The sequence below is a fragment of the Narcine bancroftii genome, chromosome 11 (genome assembly GCF_036971445.1).
Source record: "Narcine bancroftii isolate sNarBan1 chromosome 11, sNarBan1.hap1, whole genome shotgun sequence".
In the NCBI taxonomy this organism is placed as follows: Eukaryota; Metazoa; Chordata; class Chondrichthyes; order Torpediniformes; family Narcinidae; genus Narcine; species Narcine bancroftii.
The window spans coordinates 13,767,093-13,791,771 of NC_091479.1; the positions used below are offsets into that span (position 1 = coordinate 13,767,093).

Consider the following 24,679-nt stretch of genomic DNA (forward strand, 5'->3'; position numbering starts at 1 on the left):
AGTTGGGTTGGAGTTGGGTGGGTGCAGTTGGGGGTTGGGTGGGGTGGTGGGTTGGTGGTGGGGTTGGAGTTGGGTGGGTGCGGTTGGGGGTTGGGTGGGGTGGTGGAGTTGGAGTTGGGTGGGTGCGGTTGGGGGGTGGGTGCGGTTGGGGGTTGGGTGGGGTGGTGGGTTGGTGGTGGGGTTGGAGTTGGGTTGGAGTTGGGTGGGTGCGGTTGGGGGTTGGGTGGGGTGGTGGGTTGGTGGTGGGGTTGGAGTTGGGTTGGAGTTGGGTGGGTGCGGTTGGGGGTTGGGTGGGGTGGTGGGTTGGTGGTGGGGTTGGAGTTGGGTTGGAGTTGGGTGGGTGCGGTTGGGGGTTGGGTGGGGTGGTGGGTTGGTGGTGGGGTTGGAGTTGGGTTGGAGTTGGGTGGGTGCGGTTGGGGGTTGGGTGGGGTGGTGGAGTTGGAGTTGGGTTGGAGTTGGGTGGGTGCGGTTGGGGGGTGGGTGCGGTTGGGGGGTGGGTGCGGTTGGGGGGTGGGTGCGGTTGGGGGTTGGGTGGGGTGGTGGGTTGGTGGTGGGGTTGGAGTTGGGTTGGAGTTGGGTGGGTGCGGTTGGGGGTTGGGTGGGGTGGTGGGTTGGTGGTGGGGTTGGAGTTGGGTTGGAGTTGGGTGGGTGCGGTTGGGGGTTGGGTGGGGTGGTGGGTTGGTGGTGGGGTTGGAGTTGGGTGGGTGCGGTTGGGGGTTGGGTGGGGTGGTGGGTTGTGTGGGGTGGTGGGTTGGTGGTGGGATTGGAGTTGGGTTGGAGTTGGGTTGGAGTTGGGTTGGAGTTGGGTTGGAGTTGGGTTGGAGTTGGGTTGGAGTTGGGTGGGTGCGGTTGGGGGTTGGGTGGGGTGGTGGGTTGGTGGTGGGGTTGGGTTGGAGTTGGGTGGGTGCGGTTGGGGGTTGGGTGGGGTGGTGGGTTGGTGGTGGGGTTGGAGTTGGGTGGGGTTGGAGTTGGGTGGGGTTGGGTGGTTGCGGGGGAAACCAGGGAGAAGCGTTGCTGGCGATGCCGAGGGAAGCCAGGGTGTCCGGCTTCAGCCTTTTGTCCACACCGACGCCGACTCTCTCGGGGAGAGGCCTTTCACCTTCACCAGGGGTCCACCAACCTTTGACACCATGGGCTCCTTGATCCCCACCCCCCACCACCCCAGGCACGTTCCAAAGATGAATACTAATAACTTGACTGACGTGCAGTTGCCATTTGCATCAGTGAGCGAGACTGCATGACATTTACATGGTGCTCGGGCCTCCCAGCCAAACCAACCAATTGCCAAGTTACGCATGTGTCAATTAACCAAGCAAGTGATGACGGTTAACTTGGGACCGAGCCTCAACATACGGGGGAAGTAGACTTAAGGCAGGGGCCAATGCATAAGAGTTGGAGGAACTTAGCAGGTCTGAGCTGTGATGCAATCCAGCTCCATGGGGGCAGTTATAAAATTTGCTAAGAGATCTCTGGGACAGGCCAAATTTCCTTGGGCCTCTTAGGGTTGAAAGGTTTTAAATGTCGACACGCAGCACAGTCATCTGCCTGTGCTGCCCATATACATCAGTTAACTTACAATTCCTGTATGTTTCTGAAGAGTAGGGGAAAACCCACACAGACAAGAGGAATACAAACCCCTTACAGACAGTGCTGGATTGGAACCTGGGTCACTGGTACTGTAATAGCATTGCACAAACCCGACGAACTGTACTGCTTTGTTATAGTATTTAGATTTCCGCTGCTGAATGTACACTGAACTTCACCATCAACATTGTATTCAATCATTACACAAATTCATAAATGAGTATAGTTTACATTTTTAATAGGCCTCTGAGGTCAAATCATCCACATGAGAACCTCATAGCCAGTTCTGAGCTGCAGTTCCCTACACCGTGCAAGTTGCAATAGGTCATGACACTCCTCTATTTCCCCCACCGTCCTGTTATCTCATCCGCTTCTGTTGAAACCTGGCTTTTAATTCAAAATACTTCCTGCTGAACCTTCGGTTTTCAAATGAAAATTATCATTGCTCCCATTGCAGAAACCTTTGATTGACCCAAATTAAACAAAAGGTCAACTAATTTCTAAAGTTTGAACTGGTGTTTGAACGAGCCCACGTTCTTGCTGTGTGAATGTCCGATTGTGACAAACCTTTCCATGTAACTTTTAAATGCCACTAACTGTCTAAATACTGCAACTCAAATTACTGAATTGCTAAAACCAAGAAAAGTAAAGGCTTGGAATGAAGGTCTATTCTCAAGCTAGACTTTAGTAACCCCTAGAAGGTTAAGCATGTCTCTTAGTGTCCTTGGGAGGTAAAGATGTACAGTATAACCAATATTTCGGGCCTGAGCCCTTCGTCAAGGATTGAGTTTGTACTGCTCGTACCTTGACGTAGGGCTCAGGCCCAAAACGTAGATGCATAGCTTTACCTCCTATGAATGCAGCGAGACCTGCCAGTTCCTCCAGCAATTCTGTGCTTTTACTACAATCACAATTCGGCAGACCTTTGAGTTTAGTTTCAGAAGCATAAAGGATCGATTATTACGCTCCACCTCACTGGGAAGTGACGAATTTAAAAATATTCTTATTCGTATCTCAGAATCAAAGATCGAAACATGGGCTCTCAAGTGGCAGAAATTGAAAGTGGTCACTTACAGTAGTAGTTTGGAATTTCTCTGTATGCTTGGCATAGTGTTCAGGAAGGGAGACCAGAATATACTGGCCTGAGGTCTTGCCCTGTTACTAACAACTTACCTACCTTGGGACGGTTGGCGTAGCAGTGAGCACAACATCTTTACAGCACAAGCGATTGGGACCAGACCAGGATTCGAACCCCGTGCTATCTGTCAGGAGTTTAAATTTTAAAATAAGTTATTTGATTTTAACTGACAGAAACCATTGACTAATGACCACATTCAGGACAGGAACATTCAGACAGGTTCAGGTATGACTGCCCTGTTACCGAATAGCGGCTAGTGCAGTACTGTTACAACACCGATAATTGGGTCCGGGGATCAAATCCTGAGTCGTCTGGGGCTGGATTTACTTGAATTTTGAACAGTGGTTTTCAGACACTCAAAGACCACTTTTTTTTCCAATCACACAGCACCTGAGTAATCCCTATGCCATAGGTGCTCTGTGATTAGTACGTGAATGGGGGAAAAAATTGAGAACCACTCGACCCAATTGTTAATTAATTATTTTGCTTGAAAAAAATTGTCATTAGCTCATTTCCTTTGGACTTATGAAACTGTACACATAATAAGTCAATTAGGTACAATTAAAACAGTGCTTTTCAAATTTTTTCTTAACACTCACATACCTCCTTAAGCAATGCCTTACCAATCACAGAACACTTTTGGCACAGGGATTACTTAAGGTGCTGTGTGAGTGGAAAAAAAAGCTTGAAAACCACTGATTTATAAGAATGGAGGGATCTTGTAGAAAAGTATAGAATTATGAAAGGCATAGATAAGATAGAGGTAAGTAAGTTTCCAGCAACTCTCAACGGATTGAGCCTTCGCATCCAACTACCCTAACTAGAGCACAACTCCAAGACCAAAGATCTCTCTGTAGTATTATAACAGCGGAATTTTTTTCCCCCCCATAAAACACAACTCAATATTTATCCTTTTATACTTATGTAATTTAATGATATTTATCGTTAACTAGTAAATATTGTTTTACCTGTGTAGCTGCAGCAAGGAGAATTTTGGTGTATCTGTACGTAGTATGTTAAATTATTTTTAGAAATACAGCACAGTTACAGGCCCTTCCGGCCTGTGCTGCCCATCTTCATCCATGTGACCAAGACCAATTTCAAGACAATAAATTTTGATTTTACCCTACCATTGCCCTATGTCTTTGGAGCGCGGGAGGAAACCGTAGCGTCTGGAGGAAATCCATGTGGACACAGGGAGAGCGTACAAACTGCTTGCAAGACAGTGCCAGATTCAAACCTTGATCTCTTGCACTGCAATAGCATTGCACTAACTGCTATACAAACGTGCCACCTTGTACGTATTACAGCGAACTCTCATCATCATTACATTAGGTATATCCATGGTCGTGAAACAAGAAAGGGTGCAGAGGCTGTGATTGTAACCATGGTATTCTGGGCAGTAGATGGCACTCTCTTACTGAACAAAGTCCTTTTAGAACAAGAAACCATGAAGGAAGTTTCATTATTTTGGGGGACTGAAATATATGATTTAAATATACCCAATTGTAACAAATATCCATTTTCTTTTTTAAAATTTGCTGAATTCATTGCACATTAATTTTCCATTCAGAACAAGGTAGATGAATTGGCTGTGGAAATTGAGACAAACAAATACGATTTGATTGGGATTACAGAAACATGGCTGCAAGGTGGGCAAGCTTGGGAACTTAACATCCCGGGGTATACGATATTTAGGAGGGATCGGCAAGAAAGAAAAGGGGGTGATGTAGTATTGATAGTGAGAGAAGGGACCGACACGATTGACAGAAAGTATATCAACTCGGAAGATGCGGAATCTATATGGGTAGAACTGAGGAATAGCAAGGGGCGGAAAACGTTAGTGGGGGTGGTATATAGGCCTCCAAATAGTAGAGTAGAGGTGAGGGAAGGCATTAAAAGAGAAGTTAGAAAGGCGTGCAATAAGGGAACAGCTGTCATCATGGGAGACTTTAATTTGCATAAAATACAGAGGAGGAGGAATTCCTTGAATGTTTACGGGACGGTTATCTAGACCAATATTTCGAGGAACCAACTCGGGAGCAGGCCATTTTAGATTGGGTATTATGCAATGATAAGGGGTTAATCAACAATCTTGTTGTACGAGGCCTTTTGGGTAGGAACGATCACAATATGATCGAATTCTCACTCGACATGGAGAGTGATGAAATTAAAACCGAGACTAAGGTCCTGAATTTAAATAAAGGGAATTATGATGGTATGAGACGGGAGTTGAGTAAGATTGATTGGGTGGTGTTTATGGGGGAGTTGACTGTGGATAGACAATGGAAAGCATTCACAGATCTAATGGAGAAATTGAAAAAATCGTTTATACTGGTTTGGCATAAAAATAAACCAAAAAAGGTGACGCAACCGTGGATAACAAGGGAAATTAGAGACAGCATTAGGTCCAAAGAGAGAGCATATCAATTGGCCAAAAAAAGTACCACAACCGAAGACTGGGAGCAGTTCAAGATGCACCAAAGGAGGACAAAGGGATTAATCAAGAGAGCAAAAATAAATTACGAAAGTAAGCTTGCGGCAAATATAAAAACCAACTGCAAAAGCTTTTATAAATATGTCAAGAGGAAAAGATTGGTGAAATCCAGAGTAGGTCCCTTGCAGTCGGAATCAGGGGAATATATAATGGGGAATAAGGAAATGGCAGACCAATTAAATTCTTACTTTAGTTCTGTTTTCACAAGAGAGGATACAAATAACCTCCCAAGGATGTTGGGAAACATAGAGACTAATGCAAGGAAGGAGCTGAAAGAAATCAGTATCTCTAAGGACACGGTCTTGGGGAAATTGAAGGCCGATAAATCCTAGGGGCCTGATAATCTACATCCTAGGGTACTTAAAGAAGTGGACATTCAGATAGCAGATGCTTTAAGAATTATTTTCCAGAACTCGATAGACTCAGGATCAGTACCCATGGATTGGAGGGTAGCTAATGTTACCCCACTATTTAAAAAGAGGGGTAGAGAAAAAGCGGGGAATTATAGGCCGGTGAGCCTTACATCAGTAGTGGGCAAAATGATGGAATCCATTATTAAGGATGTAATAGCGGAGCATTTGACTAGCAGAGAAGGGATCGGACAGAGTCAGCATGGATTTACAAAAGGTAAATCGTGCTTGACAAATCTATTGGAATTCTTTGAGATGGTGACAGGTAAAATAGATGGGGGAGAGCCAGTGGATGTGGTGTACCTGGATTTCCAAAAGGCCTTCGATAAGGTCCCACATAAACGACTGGCATGCAAAATCAAGGCTCATGGGATTGGGGGCAAGGTATTGATGTGGATTGAGAACTGGCTGGCAGATAGAAGACAGAGAGTTGGGATAAACGGCTCATTTTCTGAATGGCAGGTGGTGACCAGTGGGGTACCACAGGGATCTGTACTGGGATCCCAGCTGTTCACAATTTACATTAATGATCTGGATGAGGGGATTGGATGAAATATCTCCAAATTTGCAGATGACTCTAAGTTATGAGGGGTTGTGTGCACGGAAGAGGGGGGTCAGGAAGCTCCAGTGTGATTTGGATAAATTGTGGGACTGGGCAGATCCATGGCAGATGCACTACAATGTGGATAAATGTGAGGTTATCCACTTTGGTAATACAAACCAGAGGGCAGATTACTCTTTGAATGGCAATAGATTGGGAGATGGGGGAGTGCAGAGAGACCTAGGGGTTCTTGTGCACCAGTCACTGAAGGCGAACATGCAGGTACAGCAGGCGGTTAAAAAGGCAAATGGTATGTTGGCCTTCATATCAAGTGGGTTTGAGTATAGGAGCTGTACAGCTGTACAGAGCCTTGGTGAGACCCCACCTGGAGTATTGTGTGCAGTTTTGGTCACCTTATCTAAGGAAGGATGTTCTTGTAATGGAGGGAGTGCAGAGGCGATTCACCAGGTTGATACCTGGAATGGCAGGAGTAACTTATGAGGAAAGATTGCGCAAATTGGGATTGTACTCGCTGGAGTTTAGAAGATTGAGAGGGGATCTCATAGAGACATATAAAATTCTGGCAGGACTGGACAGAATGGATATGGAAGGGAAGTTTCCAATGGTGGGGGAGTCCAGAACCCGGGGCCATGGTTCGAGGATAGTAGGCAAACCATTTAGGACTGAGATGAGGAGGAATTTCTATACCCAGAGGGTGGTGAATCTGTGGAATTCATTGCCACAGAGATCAGTAGAGGTAGGTTCATTGAATATATTTAAGAGGGAATTAGATCTATTTCTTCAGTATAAGTGAATTAGGGGTTACGAAGAGAAGACGGGGACGGGGTACTGAACTTTAAGATCAGCCATGATCTCGTTGAATGGCGGAGCAGGCTCGAAGGGCCGAATGACCTACTCCTGTTCCTATCTTCTATGTTTCTATTAATTCTGATGCATTTGTATCTCAAAGATCAATTCAAAATGACTGTCATTCTGACCAATGAAGTAAGAGACAATTAGCATACTTCTTCTTTCTTTGGCTTGGCTTCGCGGACGAAGATTTATGGAGGGGGTAAAAAGTCCACGTCAGCTGCAGGCTCGTTTGTGGCTGACCAGTCCGATGCGGGACAGGCAGACACGATTGCAGCGGTTGCAAGGGAAAATTGGTTGGTTGGGGTTGGCTGTTGGGTTTTTCCTCCTTTGCCTTTTGTCAGTGAGGTGGGCTCTGCGGTCTTCTTCAAAGGAGGCTGCTGCCCGCCAAACTGTGAGGCGCCAAGATGCACGGTTTGAGGCGTTATCAGCCCACTGGCGGTGGTCAATGTGGCAGGCACCAAGAGATTTCTTTAGGCAGTCCTTGTACCTTTTCTTTGGTGCACCTCTGTCACGGTGGCCAGTGGAGAGCTCGCCATATAATACGATCTTGGGAAGGCGATGGTCCTCCATTCTGGAGACGTGACCCATCCAGCACAGCTGGATCTTCAGCAGCGTGGACTCGATGCTGTCGACCTCTGCCATCTCGAGTACCTCGACGTTAGGGGTGTGAGCGCTCCAATGGATGTTGAGGATGGAGCGGAGACAACGCTGGTGGAAGCGTTCTAGGAGCCGTAGGTGGTGCCGGTAGAGGACCCATGATTCGGAGCCGAACAGGAGTGTGGGTATGACAACGGCTCTGTATACGCTTATCTTTGTGAGGTTTTTCAGTTGGTTGTTTTTCCAGACTCTTTTGTGTAGTCTTCCAAAGGCGCTATTTGCCTTGGCGAGTCTGTTGTCTATCTCATTGTCGATCCTTGCATCTGATGAAATGGTGCAGCCGAGATAGGTAAACTGGTTGACCGTTTTGAGTTTTGTGTGCCCGATGGAGATGTGGGGGGGCTGGTAGTCATGGTGGGGAGCTGGCTGATGGAGGACCTCAGTTTTCTTCAGGCTGACTTCCAGGCCAAACATTTTGGCAGTTTCCGCAAAGCAGGACGTCAAGCGCTGAAGAGCTGGCTCTGAATGGGCAACTAAAGCGGCATCATCTGCAAAGAGTAGTTCACGGACAAGTTTCTCTTGTGTCTTGGTGTGAGCTTGCAGGCGCCTCAGATTGAAGAGACTGCCATCCGTGCGGTACCGGATGTAAACAGCGTCTTCATTGTTGGGGTCTTTCATGGCTTGGTTCAGCATCATGCTGAAGAAGATTGAAAAGAGGGTTGGTGCGAGAACACAGCCTTGCTTCACGCCATTGTTAATGGAGAAGGGTTCAGAGAGCTCATTGCTGTATCTGACCCGACCTTGTTGGTTTTCGTGCAGTTGGATAATCATGTTGAGGAACTTTGGGGGACATCCGATGCGCTCTAGTATTTGCCAAAGCCCTTTCCTGCTCACGGTGTCGAAGGCTTTGGTGAGGTCAACAAAGGTGATGTAGAGTCCTTTGTTTTGTTCTCTGCACTTTTCTTGGAGCTGTCTGAGGGCAAAGACCATGTCAGTGGTTCCTCTGTTTGCGCGAAAGCCGCACTGTGATTCTGGGAGAATATTCTCAGCGACACTAGGTATTATTCTATTTAGTAGAATCCTAGCGAAGATTTTGCCTGCAATGGAGAGCAACGTGATTCCCCTGTAGTTTGAGCAGTCTGATTTCTCGCCTTTGTTTTTGTACAGGGTGATGATGGTGGCATCACGAAGATCCTGAGGCAGTTTACCTTGGTCCCAACAAAGCTTGAAAAACTCATGCAGTTTGGCATGCAGAGTTTTGCCGCCAGCCTTCCAGACTTCTGGGGGGATTCCATCCATACCTGCTGCTTTGCCACTTTTCAGTTGTTCGATTGCCTTATATGTCTCATCCAGGGTGGGAACCTCATCCAGCTCTAGCCTTAGGGACTGTTGAGGGAGCTGGAGCAGGGCGGAATCTTGGACTGAGCGGTTGGTACTGAAAAGAGATTGGAAGTGTTCTGACCATCGGTTGAGGATGGAGATCTTGTCGCTGAGGAGGACTTTGCCGTCTGAGCTGGACTTGGGGTGAGGGGCCGTACACAGCCTTTAGAGCCTCGTAGAAACCCCTGAAGTCGCCAATGTCCGCGCTGAGCTGTGTTCGTTTGGCGAGGCTAGTCCACCACTCATTTTGGATCTCCCAAATTAGCATATAATTAGCATACAAGATCTTCAAAAAAAGTTCTCATCGGGTGTTCGTTCCTGATCTCTTGTCTGTCTTCAACTTTATAGTTTATTTATCAAATTACTATGTCAAACAGCAAGAACTTCTAGAATAGCAGCAATCAGCATTCCCTCTATCTGTCTGAAACAGTGTACTGACCACTGAGGTATAGGCTCAGCAATAATTAATATAACTTTATTTGTTTCTTCCTGTTACTTATTCTATTCTTCTTTGGCTTGGCTTCGCGGACGAAGATTTATGGAGGGGGTAAAAGTCCACGTCAGCTGCAGGCTCGTTTGTGGCTGACAAGTCCGATGCGAGACAGGCAGACACGGTTGCAGCGGCTGCAGGGGAAAAATGGTGGGTTGGGGTTGGGTGTTGGGTTTTTCCTCCTTTGCCTTTTGTCAGTGAGGTGGGCTCTGTGGTCTTCTTCAAAGGAGGTTTCTGCCCGCCAAACTGTGAGGCGCCAAGATGCACGGTTTGAGGCGATATCAGCCCACTGGCGGTGGTCAATGTGGCAGGCACCAAGAGATTTCTTTAGGCAGTCCTTGTACCTTTTCTTTGGTGCACCTCTGTCACGGTGGCCAGTGGAGAGCTCGCCATATAACACGATCTTGGGAACGCGATGGTCCTCCATTCTGGAGACGTGACCTACCCAGCGCAGCGTGAGGTCGACTTATTCTATTAACACACAAGGAACTGCAGATTTCAGGTTAAAGCTCTTCAACACTGAAATGTTGAAATTGACTCTATTACTCCCACTGGTCTTGTTGACTCGGTGGGTTTCTCCAACTGGTTGTTTATTTGCTATTCTTTTTTATGCCCTGTTTTACAGTAGGTAAATGTGTTCTCTAACAATTGGACCATTTGAGCTTCCCCTTCCACTTTGCTCTATTGTTCAGTTTTGGCAATTGAGAAATATGTGGTACATGGTTGGGAAGGGTTCGGAGGGCAATGGTCAGGGTGCAGGTCAGTGGGATGTCACTAAACCCTGCCACAGCATCGGTGGTCCTCAACATACCCCATGCTAACACCAAACATTGGTCCTTCAGTGACATTTGCTGAAATGCCCAATGTTACCTTATTTCCCTATTCTAAACCCTGTATGGTATCTTCACGGTTTTGTATGGAGACACCAATGCCCCTGAGGGTAAAGCCCACAACCCAGGACATCACGGGCAAAACCCTCCCCACCATCGAGAACACCGACAGGGAACGCTGCTGTTGGACAGCAGCAGCAATCCTCAAGGATCCACACCCCCTAGCACATGCACTGTTCTCATTGCTACCATCAGGAAAGAGGTCTAGATACCACAAGACTCACACCCCCAGGTTCAGGAACAGCTGCTCCCCCTCCACATCAGACTCCTCAACAACAAACTCAATCAGGGACTTATTTAAGGACACTTACTAGTGCACTTTATTTACTTTTTTTTCTGAGTTGCACAAACAGTTTGATTACATTTCTTTATTTGTTTACATGTGTGCATTGAGTACAGTTTTTTTTCCACTACCAATGAGGGGTAATTCTGCCTCACCCACAGTAAAAAGAATCTCAGGGTTGTATATGATATCATGTGTGTACTCTGACAATAAATCTGAAATCTCAATCCAATGCTTCCATTCTGCCGAATCCATCAACCAATATCGCCTATTCTCTCGTTTCCCCAACATTTCTCATCCCCTCCAATGTATCCCTATCATCCAATACTGTGACTGACAATTTCCAATCAGAAATCCCTGTTCTATTTACCAAAATTGCCCTATCATCTATGCTTCTCCATGGTTTAACGCTATTCTCATTACCCAACTCTGCAGGATTGCCTTTCTCTCTCACGCAAGTGGGCTGAAGAGCCTGTTTCTGTGCTGTAGGGTTCTATGGTTCTTTTTTTGAATTCTAACTCACTGACCATCTCTCTTGATATCTTCTGCTCCATAGACAAAAATAATTGCACTCTGTGGGATGCACACTGGAAGAACAATTCACTGCAACTTTCCAAAGACAATGACGACCCTTTTCCACAACTAATGCTATAAGCTTTTGTTTTTATGCCATCCTTCTCAATTTAAAGAACCTGTCGACAGGACTCCAAGTGCATGACTTCCACTAACTTCTTCTCAAAGATTTTGAGAGATTTTTTTTCCGTCTAACACAGCTTCTAATAAAGAACAACACAAAAGGTCAAACAAGAGATGGTTGTATTCAAAACTGGGTACAGTGAAGCCCCAGTGTCCAGCACCTTCATGGATCAGAAGATGCCAGATAAGTGAATATTCTGGCTGCTTGAGGCAGCAGGTTGTGTGACTGTCAAACTAACGGCAAGGTGCACCAATTTTAAACCTCCACATTTTTACCTATTTATTTTCTGCAATTTAATTCTGGTTGCTTGATTCTGGATAACGGGTTTTACTGTATTTAGTCAAAGTCAAAATTCAGATTTATTGACAGAGTACAAACATAGCATCACGTACAACCCTGAGCTTATTTTTCTTGCAGTCAAGCTGAATTTCTTGGTTGATCCACTGTTTGAAAGGCAATGATTTCCATAGTTTGGTCCAGTTGGTTCTGTTAGAACAGTGGTTTTCAAACTTTTTCTTTGCACTCACATAGCACCTTAAGTAATCCCTTTTTAATCACAGACCACCTATGGCATAAGGTGGTATGTATGTTTGAAAAGCACTGTGTTAGAAGGAAAACACTCAATTAGACGTGGTGATGCTGTTACGTTCAAACAGCACATTCTGACTGAATTTTCCAACTTCAGGTAGCCCCCTGCCCCTCTCCACTTCCATCTCTCCTTTACCTGTTCTCTTCCTCACTTTATCTCCTCCACCTTCACCTTTGTCACTCCAGCTCTTCCCCCCCTTCTTCAGCCCACCCTGTGCTCGATGCTGGATATCTCCCATTTCCCCCTTTAACCTCAGCAAAGGGCCGTCCTGAAACATTGACAGACTATTTCTCTCCGCTGATGCTGCCTTTCCATTGGATCCCTCCTGCTTCTCTTTGTTCTCTCCCCATTGCCACATGTGGCAATGATCTTCCATCTCCTCATTCATTAATTTGACACAAAGTGCATAATCAACAAACTATGTTCCTTTTCTGCCATTATTTTTTTTCTTAACGCAAATGCTCTTGTACTTTCCTGTCCAGATGATCTCATCAATCATCAACGATCCCTAGCAGGATCATAAAGGCTTTCAGATGCAATTAGTTTTTCATAAAATTACTGTATCATCTGATGTTTTAGCTATACAATTTTAAAATTTGATCTTTGGCAGCTGACTGAAACGTGTTGCTGAGTCTGATTGACATTCATTGCAAGAAATAAGTAAATAGGCCAACAGCTTGTTCTATCATTCAAGATTATGAATAACATTTTGCCTTTACTTCACTTGTCTCTAGTTCTACTCCCCTGATGCCTTTCCCCTATTGCTCTCTCTCTCTCTCTCTCTCTCTCCCTCTCCCCACACCCCCCCCCCCATTTCCCTCTGTCTCCTTTCACAGAGTCAAAATGAATTCCCACCTCCTCTTTATCCTATCAGTTGGTCTGGACTCCTCTGGCCAGCCTTCACCCTTTATACTGACACCTTCCTGTTCTCTGCTTATTCCTGAGAAGCTTGTGACCTATCTTTACTGCCTATGGACGCTGTGAGACTGGCTGAGTTCCTCCTGCATTTCTGAGTGGTTTTGCTCTACTTCACTTTCCCCTAGACTCTCTATACCTACTCATTTTCTTAATATCTGATATTCCATTGAGATCAGTCTTGATGATGAGAGATAATGGGAGTTTATTGAAATGCACTGACATTTGACAAAAAAATTATGGCAGCAATCAGCGGTGACTTTCTAAGGGATGCAGAGACCCAAGCCTCTAATTCTGCCTGGCCTGTAGGAAGAAGAATCTCAGGTGTGTATGCGTCCGGGTTATGAACAACTTGTATTTACGAGCGGGCTGTTCCCCAATTTGCGCATGTGCATAAATGCACATAATGTTACCTCACAAACTAAATACTTGTTCCATCTTGTATACAAATTTGGGTTATGGGCAGACCCAGGTAAAAGAACTCATTTTCAACCTGGGTTGTACTTTGACATTAAATCTGAACTCTGAATTCTACTCGCTGCAACATTTCCTTATTCCTGCTCTTCCAACATTCTGTCTCACTACCTTCCCACCATTCTCCTCCTAGATTCTACCATTCAGATGTACATTGGAGGCAATTTACAGCGGTGAATTAACCTACCAAATCATACCGTTGGGATATTCGAGAAATTCAGAGCACCTGGAGAAATCCCACCAAATCACGGAGAATGTGGAATCTCCTCATAACGTGTTCCAGTTCTCATGCTCCATTTATTGCTATCTCAGTGTTCGCCTTTCTCTCCTCTACCTCTATCTACCAGCTCTCATTAACCTCTCACTCAAATGGTGACATGGCTTCTGCTTTCAAATATATTAATTCTCTCCATCCCAGCCCTTTGTCAATTGAAACTATTACCTTGTTTTTTTTTAATCTCTAGCAATCCTGGTGACCTTAAATGTTAATTCTGAATAACCAAATTAACCAAGGCCACCCATAAATTGGAGAAGCAACATCTAATATCTGGTCTGGGCACTCTCCAATCAGATGGCATTAACGTTAACTTTTCTGGTCTCTGCTAGATTACTCCCTGTCTCCCTCTCTTCCCCACCCCTCTGTCTCCTTTCCTCCAGCTCTCCACCCCTTCCCCTCTCCATTCACAGAGCCTCCCCCCCCACTATTTCCAGATGTGCCCTCTCTCCCTTATCCACCTATTACCTTCTGCCTGTTGGCATGTCCTCCGCCACCATCCCTCCTCAACCCACCAGCCTATTCAAGCACCAACTTACATTCTGCTCATACATTGATGATGGGCTTAATCCTGAAATGTCTGATATGTATCTTTATCTTTGCTATATAAAGTACTCTGTTTGACCTGCTGAGTTTTCCCAGCCTTGTGATTTTACTTCAATCACGGCATCTGCAGAACTTTCGAGTTGCACTGTTCCTCTCTATTAACTGATTCTCTTACCACAGATCCTGCTTGATGGAGACAAAGAATTGTGGATAGGCTGTAGGTGTATTGCTTTTTCAGAGCACTTATGTGGCCTCTCTGGTTCCATTTAAGTTGTATATTTTATATAGACAAACTACCTTGATTTGGTTGAAGGTATACAAAACCTTATAACCCGAAATGACTCTCCAATCCCCACTCTCTTTGATTGGACCTTCTCTATTGCTTTGTAACAGATGCAATGTAACCTCAGTGCACTATTGTCCGCATCTAATCCTCCACCTGCTTTTCATGAGGGCTGAAATGATCTTTACAAAGATCTACAGTAAATAGTTCAGTGTCAAGATCGAGGAGAGTTGACATTCAGGCAGCCCTTCAAAAGTGAAGCAGAAAAGGAAAATGCACAGCAGAGGCTAAAAATAAATAGGAAATGAAAGAACAGAATTTGTGAATACTACATTTTAAACCCCAAAACATCTCACAACCCACTGGTCACTTTTTTTTCTCCAAAAGTGCTGCATTACAGACCTTCATTATCCTTTGAGAATAGTGCACTTTGACAAATGAAATGGGCACAATACGTTAAAAGTAATAGGAGAATTAACCAGTTATTTGTTCATGGGACATGCCTTAGTTTTAAGATAGACTGCAAAGACGCTACAACAACATTATGGAGAAATACTGCTATTAATTACCACTCTACTGTATGTGGCTGAGATTGATAACATAGAAGGATAATTTCAAATTTTTTTCAGAAAAATTATCCCGTTGTTCTCGCTGCTACCATCAGGAAAGAGGTATAAGGTTTACAAATAGCTGCTACTCCTCAACAATAAACTCATCAGGGACTCAGTTAAGCACTCTCATTTTTGCACTTTGTTTTCTCTCGCTATTCCACAATCAGTTTGTTTACATTTCTTTATTTGTTTACGTGTGCGTTGAGTACAGTTTTTCGTTCCCAATAAGTGGTGATTCTGTTTCGTCCGCAGAAAAAGGAATTTCAGATGTCATGTATGTCCTCTGACAAGAAGATAAATCTGAACGTTCTGTGTAAATGGTTGGATTGCAGTACCATACACATTGCAGTCTTACACCAAACCCACCAGAGGTTGTAACGAGTTGTACACCCTCCCCGTGACCATGTAGGTTTCCTCCAGTTTCCTCCCACAGTTTAGGAAACACCCATTCTCACATGCAGCAAAGGCTTCCAGACTCTTACCCCTTCCTCCTCCTCAAGTACTTCTCCCAAAATGGCCAAGCTCCCTAATACCACCTTCCCCTAGCCTCCTCCATCACCAGAATAGGGAGAGACGGGAGAAGCTATCAGTTGAGTTAAGTTCACAGGATTGGGCAAAATAGCAATTTAGCACAGAATGGATGGGGCAAATGACCTGCTTCTGCACTGTTCTGTGGTTCAACAGTAGAAAGACCATTCAAATAATCCTATGTAAAGCACAAGCACAGCCCTCGCTATTCAATAGACAACACACCAGAGAGTCAAGGTCCAGGTCATTTATTTGGCATGTACCAAGTATATTAAGCTGCAGGACAGTGACAGGGCTGTTAAGATTAGTTAGATAGGGATGGGATGATGGGCACGGTACATCCCTGGCTAGAATAACAGGGATGTGGGGTCAGATTAACAACAGAATCCAGCTCACTTGTGGACCTGCTGGTGCTTCACCAGGCCGGATGATTTGGAGAAGCTCTTGCTGCAGCTAAAGCAGGTGAAAGGCCTCTCGCCGGTGTGGACCCGCTGATGGTTCCTCAGGCTGGAGGATTGGGTGAAGCTCTTGCCGCACTCTGGGCAGGTGAATGGCTTCTCTCCGGTATGGAGCAATCGGTGTTTCTGAAGGCCTGCCCTCCTGGTGAAGCCCTTGTCGCACTCGGGGCAGGTGAAGGGCCTCTCCCCAGTGTGGACCCGCTGGTGGGTTCTCAGATTGAAGATCTGGATGAAGCCCTTGCCGCACTCAGGGCAAGTGAAGGGCCACTCCCCGGTGTGGACCCGCTGGTGGGTCCTCAGGCTGGAGTTGTGAGTGAAGCCCTTGCCGCACTCAGGGCAGGTGAAGGGCCTCTCCCTGGTGTGGACCCACTGGTGGGTCCTCAAATTGGAGATCTGGCAGAAGCCCTTGTCACACTCGGGGCAGGTGAAGGGCCTCTCCCTGGTGTGGACCCACTGGTGGGACCACAGGTGGGATGACTGGGAGAAGCTCTTGCCGCACTCGGTGCAGGTGAAAGGCTTCTCACCGGTATGGAGCAATCGGTGTTTCTGAAAGCCTTGTCTCGTGATGAAGCTCTTGTCACACTCGGGGCAAGTGAATGGCTTCTCCCCGGTGTGAAGCAATTGGTGTTTCTGAAGGCCTGCCCTCCTGGTGAAGCCCTTGTCGCACTCGGGGCAGGTGAATGGCCTTTCCCCAGAGTGGACCCGCTGGTGTGTCCGCAGGTGGGACGGCTCGGTGAATCCTTTGTCGCACTCGGGGCAGGTGAAGGGCCTCTCACCGGTGTGAACCCATTGGTGGGACCGCAGGTGGGATGACTGGGTGAAACTCTTGCCACACTCGGGGCAGGTGAAAGGCTTCTCCCCGGTGTGGAGCAATCGGTGTTTCTGAACACCTGAACTTGTGGTGAATCCCTTGCAGCACTCAGGGCAGGTGAAAGGCTTCTCCCCGGTGTGGACCCGCTGGTGTTTCTCAAGGCTTGACAACGTGGTTAAGGCCTTCCCGCACTCGGGGCAGGTGAAGGGTCTCTCCCCCGTGTGGACCCGCTGGTGGGTCCTTAAACTGCAGATGTGGGTGAAAGCCTTCTCGCACTCGGAGCAGGTGAAGGGTCTCTCCCCGGTGTGGACCCTCTGGTGGGTCCTCAAATTGGAGATCTGGGTGAAGCCCTTGCCGCACTCAGGGCAGGTGAAGGGTCTCTCCCCCGTGTGGACCCTCTGGTGCCTCGTTAAGTCACTGGACCCTTTGAAGTTCTTCCCGCAGGCGGAGCACTGAAACGGGTTCATGGGGACCAGAGGGGGGGACCAGAGGGGGGGGACCAGAGGGTGGGGGGGACCAGAGGGGGGGGACACCAGAGGGGGGGGGACACCAGAGGGGGGGGGGACACCAGAGGGGGGGGGACCAGAGGGGGGGGACACCAGAGGGGGGGGGGACACCAGAGGGTGGGGGGGGACACCAGAGGGTGGGGGGGACACCAGAGGGTGGGGGGGACGCCAGAGGGGGGGGACGCCAGAGGGTGGGGGGGGACACCAGGGGGGGGGGACACCAGAGGGTGGGGGGGGGGACACCAGAGGGGGGGGGACACCAGAGGGGGGGGGGACACCAGAGGGGGGGGACACCAGAGGGGGGGGGGACACCAGAGGGGGGGGGGACACCAGAGGGGGGGGGATCAGAGGGGGGGGCCAGAGGGGGGGGACACCAGAGGGGGGGCCAGGGGATAGATCAATGCAGTCCTGTCCCGGGCGTGCGCAGCCCGATGCCGGCTCCCGGACAGCGGGTTCAATCAAGGCCGAGGCCGGGTGCCGGGGGGAAGCGCCCTCCAGCCGGCCGTGAGCAACCCCGGGCCCCGCTGCTCCGCTCTCCTCCCGCCCGGGCAGCAAGGCCTGGAGCCCTGGTGCGGCTGCCCGGCGCGTGACGTCACTCCGCGCGCACCTGCGCACTCCCGGCTTGCCCGGGGACGGGGCCCGGTCTGGGCCGAGGAGACGTCTGGGTAACAGGCCTCGCCATCGCTCGCGGCCGGACCCCACTCCCCACCCGGCGCGGTCAAGCTCCGACGTCCCAATCTCCCGACAAAACGGCGCCGCGGGGCCAAAGAGACCTCGTGGGCGGCGGCAGCGAGCGGAGAGGGAGAGTCCCGAGCCGGAGTGGTCCGGGGGGAAGGGGGGGGGGTCAGAGAGGGGGAGGGGGGAGAGATGGGGGGGGGGGGATATGAAATGAAGGGCATGGGGGGGGGGAAGAGAAGGAGCCGGAGGGAGGGAATGGGTGGGGGGAGAGACTTGGGGAGTGAGAAGGGGCTGGAGGGGAGACCGGGGGGAGTGAAAATGGGGTGGAGGGAGACAGGGGGAAGAGAGGGACTGGAGGGAGAGACGGGGGTGGAGAGAGAAGGGGCTGGAGGGAGGGAATGGGTGGGGGGAGAGACTTGATGGAGTGAGAAGGGGCTGGGGAGAGATGGGGGGGATGGGGCGAGAGAGAAGGGGATGGGGCGAGAGAAAAGGGGCTGGAGGGCGAGACGGGGGGGAGAGAGAAGGGGCTGGAGGGAGAGACGGGGGGAGAGAGAAGGGGCTGGAGGGAGGGAATGGGTGGGGGGAGAGACTTGATGGAGTGAGAAGGGGCTGGGGGAGAGATGGGGGGGATGGGGCGAGAGAGAAGGGGATGGGGCGAGAGAGAAGGGGCCGGAGGGAGTCTGGTGGGGTGGGGGGTGGAGAGACAAGGCGCTTGAGGGAGAGAGAAGGGGCTGGGGAAGGAGAGACGGGGGGGGGGAGAGATGGGGGGGGATATGAAATGAAGGGCAGTTGGGAGAGACTGGGGGAGTGAGAAGGGGCTGGAGGGAGAGACGGGGGGGGATGGGGCGAGATAGAAGGGGCCGGAGGGAGTCTGGTGGGGTGGGGGGTGGAGAGACAAGGCGCTTGAGGGAGAGAGAAGGGGCTGGGGAAGGAGAGACGGGGGGGGGGGGGAGAGATGGGGGGGGATATGAAATGAAGGGCAGGTGGGAGAGACTGGGGGAGTGAGAAGGGGCTGGAGGGAGAGACGGGGGGGGATGGGGCGAGATAGAAGGGGCCGGAGGGAATCTGGTGGGGTGGGGGGTGGAGAGACAAGGCGCTTGAGGGAGAGAGAAGGGGCTGGCGGGAGAGACGGGGGGAGAGAGAAGGGGCTGGAGGGAGTGACGGGGGGGGGAGAGAAATAAGGGGCTGGAGGGAGAGACGTGTGGGGGGGGGTGGTGGGGGATGGAGGGGGACTTTGAGTATCTCAGGCCAATTGGCTGAGTTGACAAGGATGGAAAGATTCGACAGTGCAGGGCGGTGAGAAACCGCGATGCAAGAACTGGGAGAACATAGGGAAAAGGTGCGAGGAAATGTATGCAAACGAAAGGATGGAAAACAGATGAAGGGAAGCGTGGACATTAAGTAATTAGCAGAGGTTAATGTTGTCACATATGTGGCCCGAAATGTGAAGTTAAAAAAACATTAAACACAAGTTTTATCAGGTAAACTTCTCCCAGTGGCTTTATTTTCCCGAATCCTTTGTTCTCCTGCTTGTGCTCTTATCTCTCTCTCTCATACCACGTGACTTCTGGTACATCTCATACATATTCATCATTGTGACATCCCTCCTTTAATCAGAAATAAACTTTACCTTCACTTACCAATATCCCTCGGAAACCTACAAACATCGTAACTAATGGTAATACAATAACTCTACCACATAAAATTTACTTCCTACAGCACTCATACATGCATTTTATGATATAAGATTAAAATACTGTCCCAAAGCTCTTATTAAAACTATGGCACAAAGTCTTCGTATCGTTTGGGCGCTTTCCGGTTTCGTTTCGGCCTGCCTGCGATATTGTTGTCGCTTCTCGGTTGTTCACTCTCAGCGTCGGAAATACTGCTCGCCACGGCTTCAGGTGTTTCTGGCGCTCTAGTCACTTCATCAGGAGTGCTTGTAACTGCCTCTGGAACATCATCAGGTCTCTCAGTTTCAGCATCTCGTATTGGCCTTTCAATCTCATCGCTCGATATATCTCTGGACTGGTACCTTTTTACACCTGATACATTTCTCTTATACAGGACTCCAGTCGGAGACTTGACTGTCACCATACTGCCAGTTCTGGATACGACAGTATAGGGTTGATGGTAATAAGGTGTGTCTAGCTTACCACCAGTTTCATGCCTCACTAGAACATTATCTCCTGGCATGATGTCTGAGTACTTGGCTCCACGTTTCGAATCTGTGTACAGCTTTACTACACCTTTCTTTTCAGCATCGTGGTCGCTCATCTGGTCGTCTTGGATTTCCTTTATTTCTGGCATTTTTGTGCGGATTTTTCTCCCAAAAAATGCTTCTGCAGGACTTTTTCCAGTGGTTGCATGAGGCGTTGCTCGATAGACAGCCAATGCTTCTCGCCAATTTTGTCCTGCGTGTGCAATCCTCAATCGTTTTTCAATGGACTGATTTTGTCTCTCTACTTCTCCGTTGGCTTGCGGCCATTTCGGAGTTACTTTATGATGGTGGATACCTGTGGTCCTCATGTATTCCGCAAATGTCTCTGAAATGAATTGTGGACCATTGTCAGAGTGTAATGTAACAGGTAATCCATATCTTGCGAATGTCTCTGCTAACGCTTGTATTGTTTTTTCAGTGGTTGTGGACTTCAACACCACGTACTCATAGTATCTGCTGTAGTAATCTATTACTACCATAATTGATTCACCCGTCGGTAAAGGTCCAAGAAAATCAACAGCTACGTCGATCCATGGTCCTGTCGGAAGTTGCGTACTCCGGATCGGTTCTGGCGGATTACTCCTACTTGTGATTTGACATCCGTGACAAGTTTTAACAAATTTCTCTGCGTCTTTATCACAACCTGGCCACCAAACCTTGGTTCTGAGGTTTTGCTTGTAACCAACAATGCCTAGGTGTCCTTCATGTGCTAAGGATACAATCTTCGGTCTCAATCTTTGCGGTATCACCAATCTGCAACCTCTCAATACACACTGTCTGATGCAACAAAGTTCGTCTCTAATGGGAATGTAAGCCTTGTGAGTACACTTGTCCCATTGTCCACTCTGTATGCATTCTCTTACTTCCCTGAGTTCTGGATCACGTTCGGATTCTCTCTCGACTTCCTTCGTACTCACAGCTTTCGGTGTCGCCTGAATAGCTACGAAACGTACAAAGCTCTCTGTTTCTGTTCCCAATTCTGACTTGGATTGTGGACCACCATCCTTCACCAATCTGGACAGCGGATCAGCAATGTTTGTTTTCCCTGCAATGTGGATTACTTTATATTTGTAGGGTTGTAGTCTGAGTACCCATCTCTCTATTCTGGCACATGGTTTGGATCTAGGTGCATAGATCACCTCTAATGGCTTATGATCTGTGATGAGTTCAAATTCAATGCCGTATAAATATGCATGGAACCTCTCACAGGCCCATACAAGTCCGAGTGCTTCTTTCTCTGTCTGAGAGTGTCTTCTTTCCACATCTGATAACGATCTGCTGGCATAGGCAATGATTCTTGGTCCTCCATCATGCATCTGGACCAACACAGCTCCTAAACCAACCGGGCTGGCATCCGCTATGACTTTGGTTGATGCCGCCGGTTCGTAATATCCAAGAGTTTTTGCATCTGTCAGGCTTTGCTTCAGCGCTGTGAACGTTTTCTTCTGCTCAGATCCAAAATGAAATGGTACACCTTTCCTGGTTAGTTTCCTTAGTGGTTCTGCCACTGTAGCGAAATTAGGAATGAACTTTGCACAAAAATTAACCAATCCTAGGAAACTCCTCACCTCTGTTGCGTTCTGAGGTGCACGTGCCTCTTCAATAGCTTTCACCTTGGCCTCTGCAGGGTTTAGTCCTTCCCTTGTAAGTCTGTGTCCCATGAAGTCCATTTCTGACACACCGAACTGGCACTTGTTTCCATTCACGGTAAGGCCTGCCTCCTGTAGTCTAGATAGTACACGCCTCAACCGTTTGTCATGCTCTTCCTTCGTTGGTGCATGGACTATGATGTCGTCAGAAATGTTGGCAACTCCAGGAATGCCTTGAATCACTCGATGGATTTCATACTGGTAGATCTCCGAAGCTGCATTAATTCCAAATGATAGTCTCTTGTAATGATACAATCCACAGTGAGTCACAAATGTTGTCACATCTCGGGAACCTGGATCCAGCTCAAATTGATGATAGCCCCATTTCAGATCAATTTTTGAGAATACCTTACTGGTAGTTAGTTCTTGAAGTATTTCTTCCACTGTTGGTATAGGGTGTCGTTCTCTAATTATAGCTTCATTGGCCATTCTCATGTCAACACATAGTCTTATGTCACCCTTTGGTTTGGGCACAATCACTACGGGACTGACCCATTGTGTTGAATGTTCCACCGGTTCAATAATGTCTTGTTCGATCAATTCTTTAATTTTGGCTTCGACTTTCCCACGAAGTCCAAACGGAGTTCGGCGCATTGGTTGTGCCTTGGGTTTGACCGTTTCATCTACCGCTAGCTTCAATTGTCGACCTTTCAGCTTTCCTACTCCTTGGAAGACTGCGGGGAATTCTTGCTTCATATCCTCGTATGACTGAATTGAATTGACACAGCTCCAATATGAAGTATTGCCAGGTCTTGCGCTGTGCTTCTACTCAGCAATGGTTCTCCCCTCTCTTCTATGACCATAAACTCTGCTTCGGTGTACTTATCTCCAGCTTCAACAGTTGCAGTAAAACATCCAATGGTCTGCAATGGCTTGGTTGCTGTGTATGGATACAGTTTCTTGGAACACTTCTTTGAGGTACAGATGATCTTTTTCCTTTTCAACTTCTCTCATAAATGTCGATCAATCACATTACTGTCACTGCCTGAGTCTACAATGACCTGCACTGTCACTCCACCAATGATCACTGGGACCTTCTCATGACGTACTTCATTCAACGTAAATTGGTAACAACTCTGTTCCTCCTGGGTATCATCATCGTCACCGTCTATCTGGCGAATGGTGTCTTTCTTTCCAGGATACTTTCCTTTCCCCCAGGCTTTGCCTTTGGAAGTTGTACTCTTCCTCTTCTGGTCTGCATTGGACTTGCTTTTGCACTTCTTTGCAAAGTGGTCCTTACCTCCACACTTTCTGCAAACTTTGCCTTTGGCCGGGCAATATGGGTCTTTTCCAAAGTGACCTCAGTTTCCACATCGATAACACTCCACGTCCTGTGTCAACATATATCTTGGCTGATTATGGCGATGTGAGAGCCTCTTAATTTGCTGGCTTGAGTTGTCTTTCAGGGTCATGGTATGAAATTGCCCTTCAACAGCCTCTAATGCAGCCGCAATGGTTAAAGCATCGGTGAGTTCCAACTCACTCCCTCTTTCCAGTAGACGTCTTCTGAGTTTATCCGATCTGCAGTGCTGTACGACTTGATCCAATAATTGCTTGTCCAAATCAGCTGGCATGTAATTGCATCCAACAGCTAGCTGGCGTAGTCTCGTCACGTACTGAGCAATTGTCTGGCCATCTTCTTGTCTCGTTCTCCGAAACAAATGGCGTTGAAATGTAGCATTCGGTGTCACTACATAGTGTGCATTTAATGCATCTACCGCTTTCCAGTACTCATCCTTTCTTCCAGTATTCAAAAGTGTCTTAAATGTTTCCCGAACTGAGGGTCCTGCAGTGAAAAGAAGTAACGCCCTTCTCTGCGCTTTTTGTTCAACTGTACCGGTATCTAGAAATAGGCCACGACTGTCGGCGTAGGATTCAAATTCTTCCAGCTATGCCTTCCACTTCACACTTACAGTGCTTGCATCACCCGTTGGGTCAAAATGAGCAATTCCACTATGTGTTAGAAAGTCACTGTCTGCCCCAGCCATGAGGAAATATTCCAGCCCCAAAAGTACTCAGTCAAAGAGAAAATTCTTATCACCTTGAAGTTGTCTGTAATCCTCTGTAATCTTGTTTAGTCTTTAATTTTCTTCAAGCTTCTTTCATCCTCGTTGCCAATGTCACATTGTGGCCCGAAATGTGAAGTTAATAAAACATTAAACACAAGTTTTATCAGGTAAACTTCTCCCAGTGGCTTTATTTTCCTGTTTCCTTTGTTCTCTTGCTTGTGCTCTTATCTCTCTCTCTCATACCACATGACTTCCGGAACATCTCATACATATTCATTATCATGACAAATGTAGGATTCTTGGAGCCCGAGAAAATGAAAATAATTTTGGGCCACATCAGAAACACTTGAGATGGTTTTCCCGCAAGAAGTCGACGAACAGCAATTGCCCCGCCTCCTGCAGATAAACCGATCTCCCAGTCTCCTCCCGTCGCCCCTATATCGAGGTCCCAGCATAAGGAACGGATGCAGTGGAAGATGCTTTGCAAAGTCACGAGAGAAGTGTTGCTTTACTTGTAAGGAGGCGAGCCTGGAGATGTGGGTGGAGCACTTGGTGCAGACACAAGTGTGGCTCTCAGTTGGGGGAATTAGGAGGAAGGGACGAGGAGGCTAGGCAGTTACAAAGGGAGTGGAGTGGTCCCTGCAGGGAGGGGAACGATGTGTCTGGTGGTGGGATCCTGTTGTAGGTTGCGGACCTTGCAGAGAAATTCCAATTTGATGCAAGGCAGAAGAACCAAGGGAGTTGGTT

General features: G+C 47.9%; 1 protein-coding gene across 1 annotated transcript in view; it reads right to left on the bottom strand.

Annotated features, from left to right (window-relative positions):
- LOC138745533 (zinc finger protein 850-like) overlaps positions 1-17,375 on the bottom strand; it is a 29,325-nt gene extending 11,950 nt beyond the window's left edge. Inside the window, 1 exon segment of the mRNA XM_069902671.1 lies at positions 16,015-17,375. Coding sequence (XP_069758772.1) covers positions 16,015-17,336 — 1,322 coding nt within the window. The 5' untranslated portion in view covers positions 17,337-17,375.
- Positions 17,376-24,679: the final 7,304 nt, after the last annotated feature.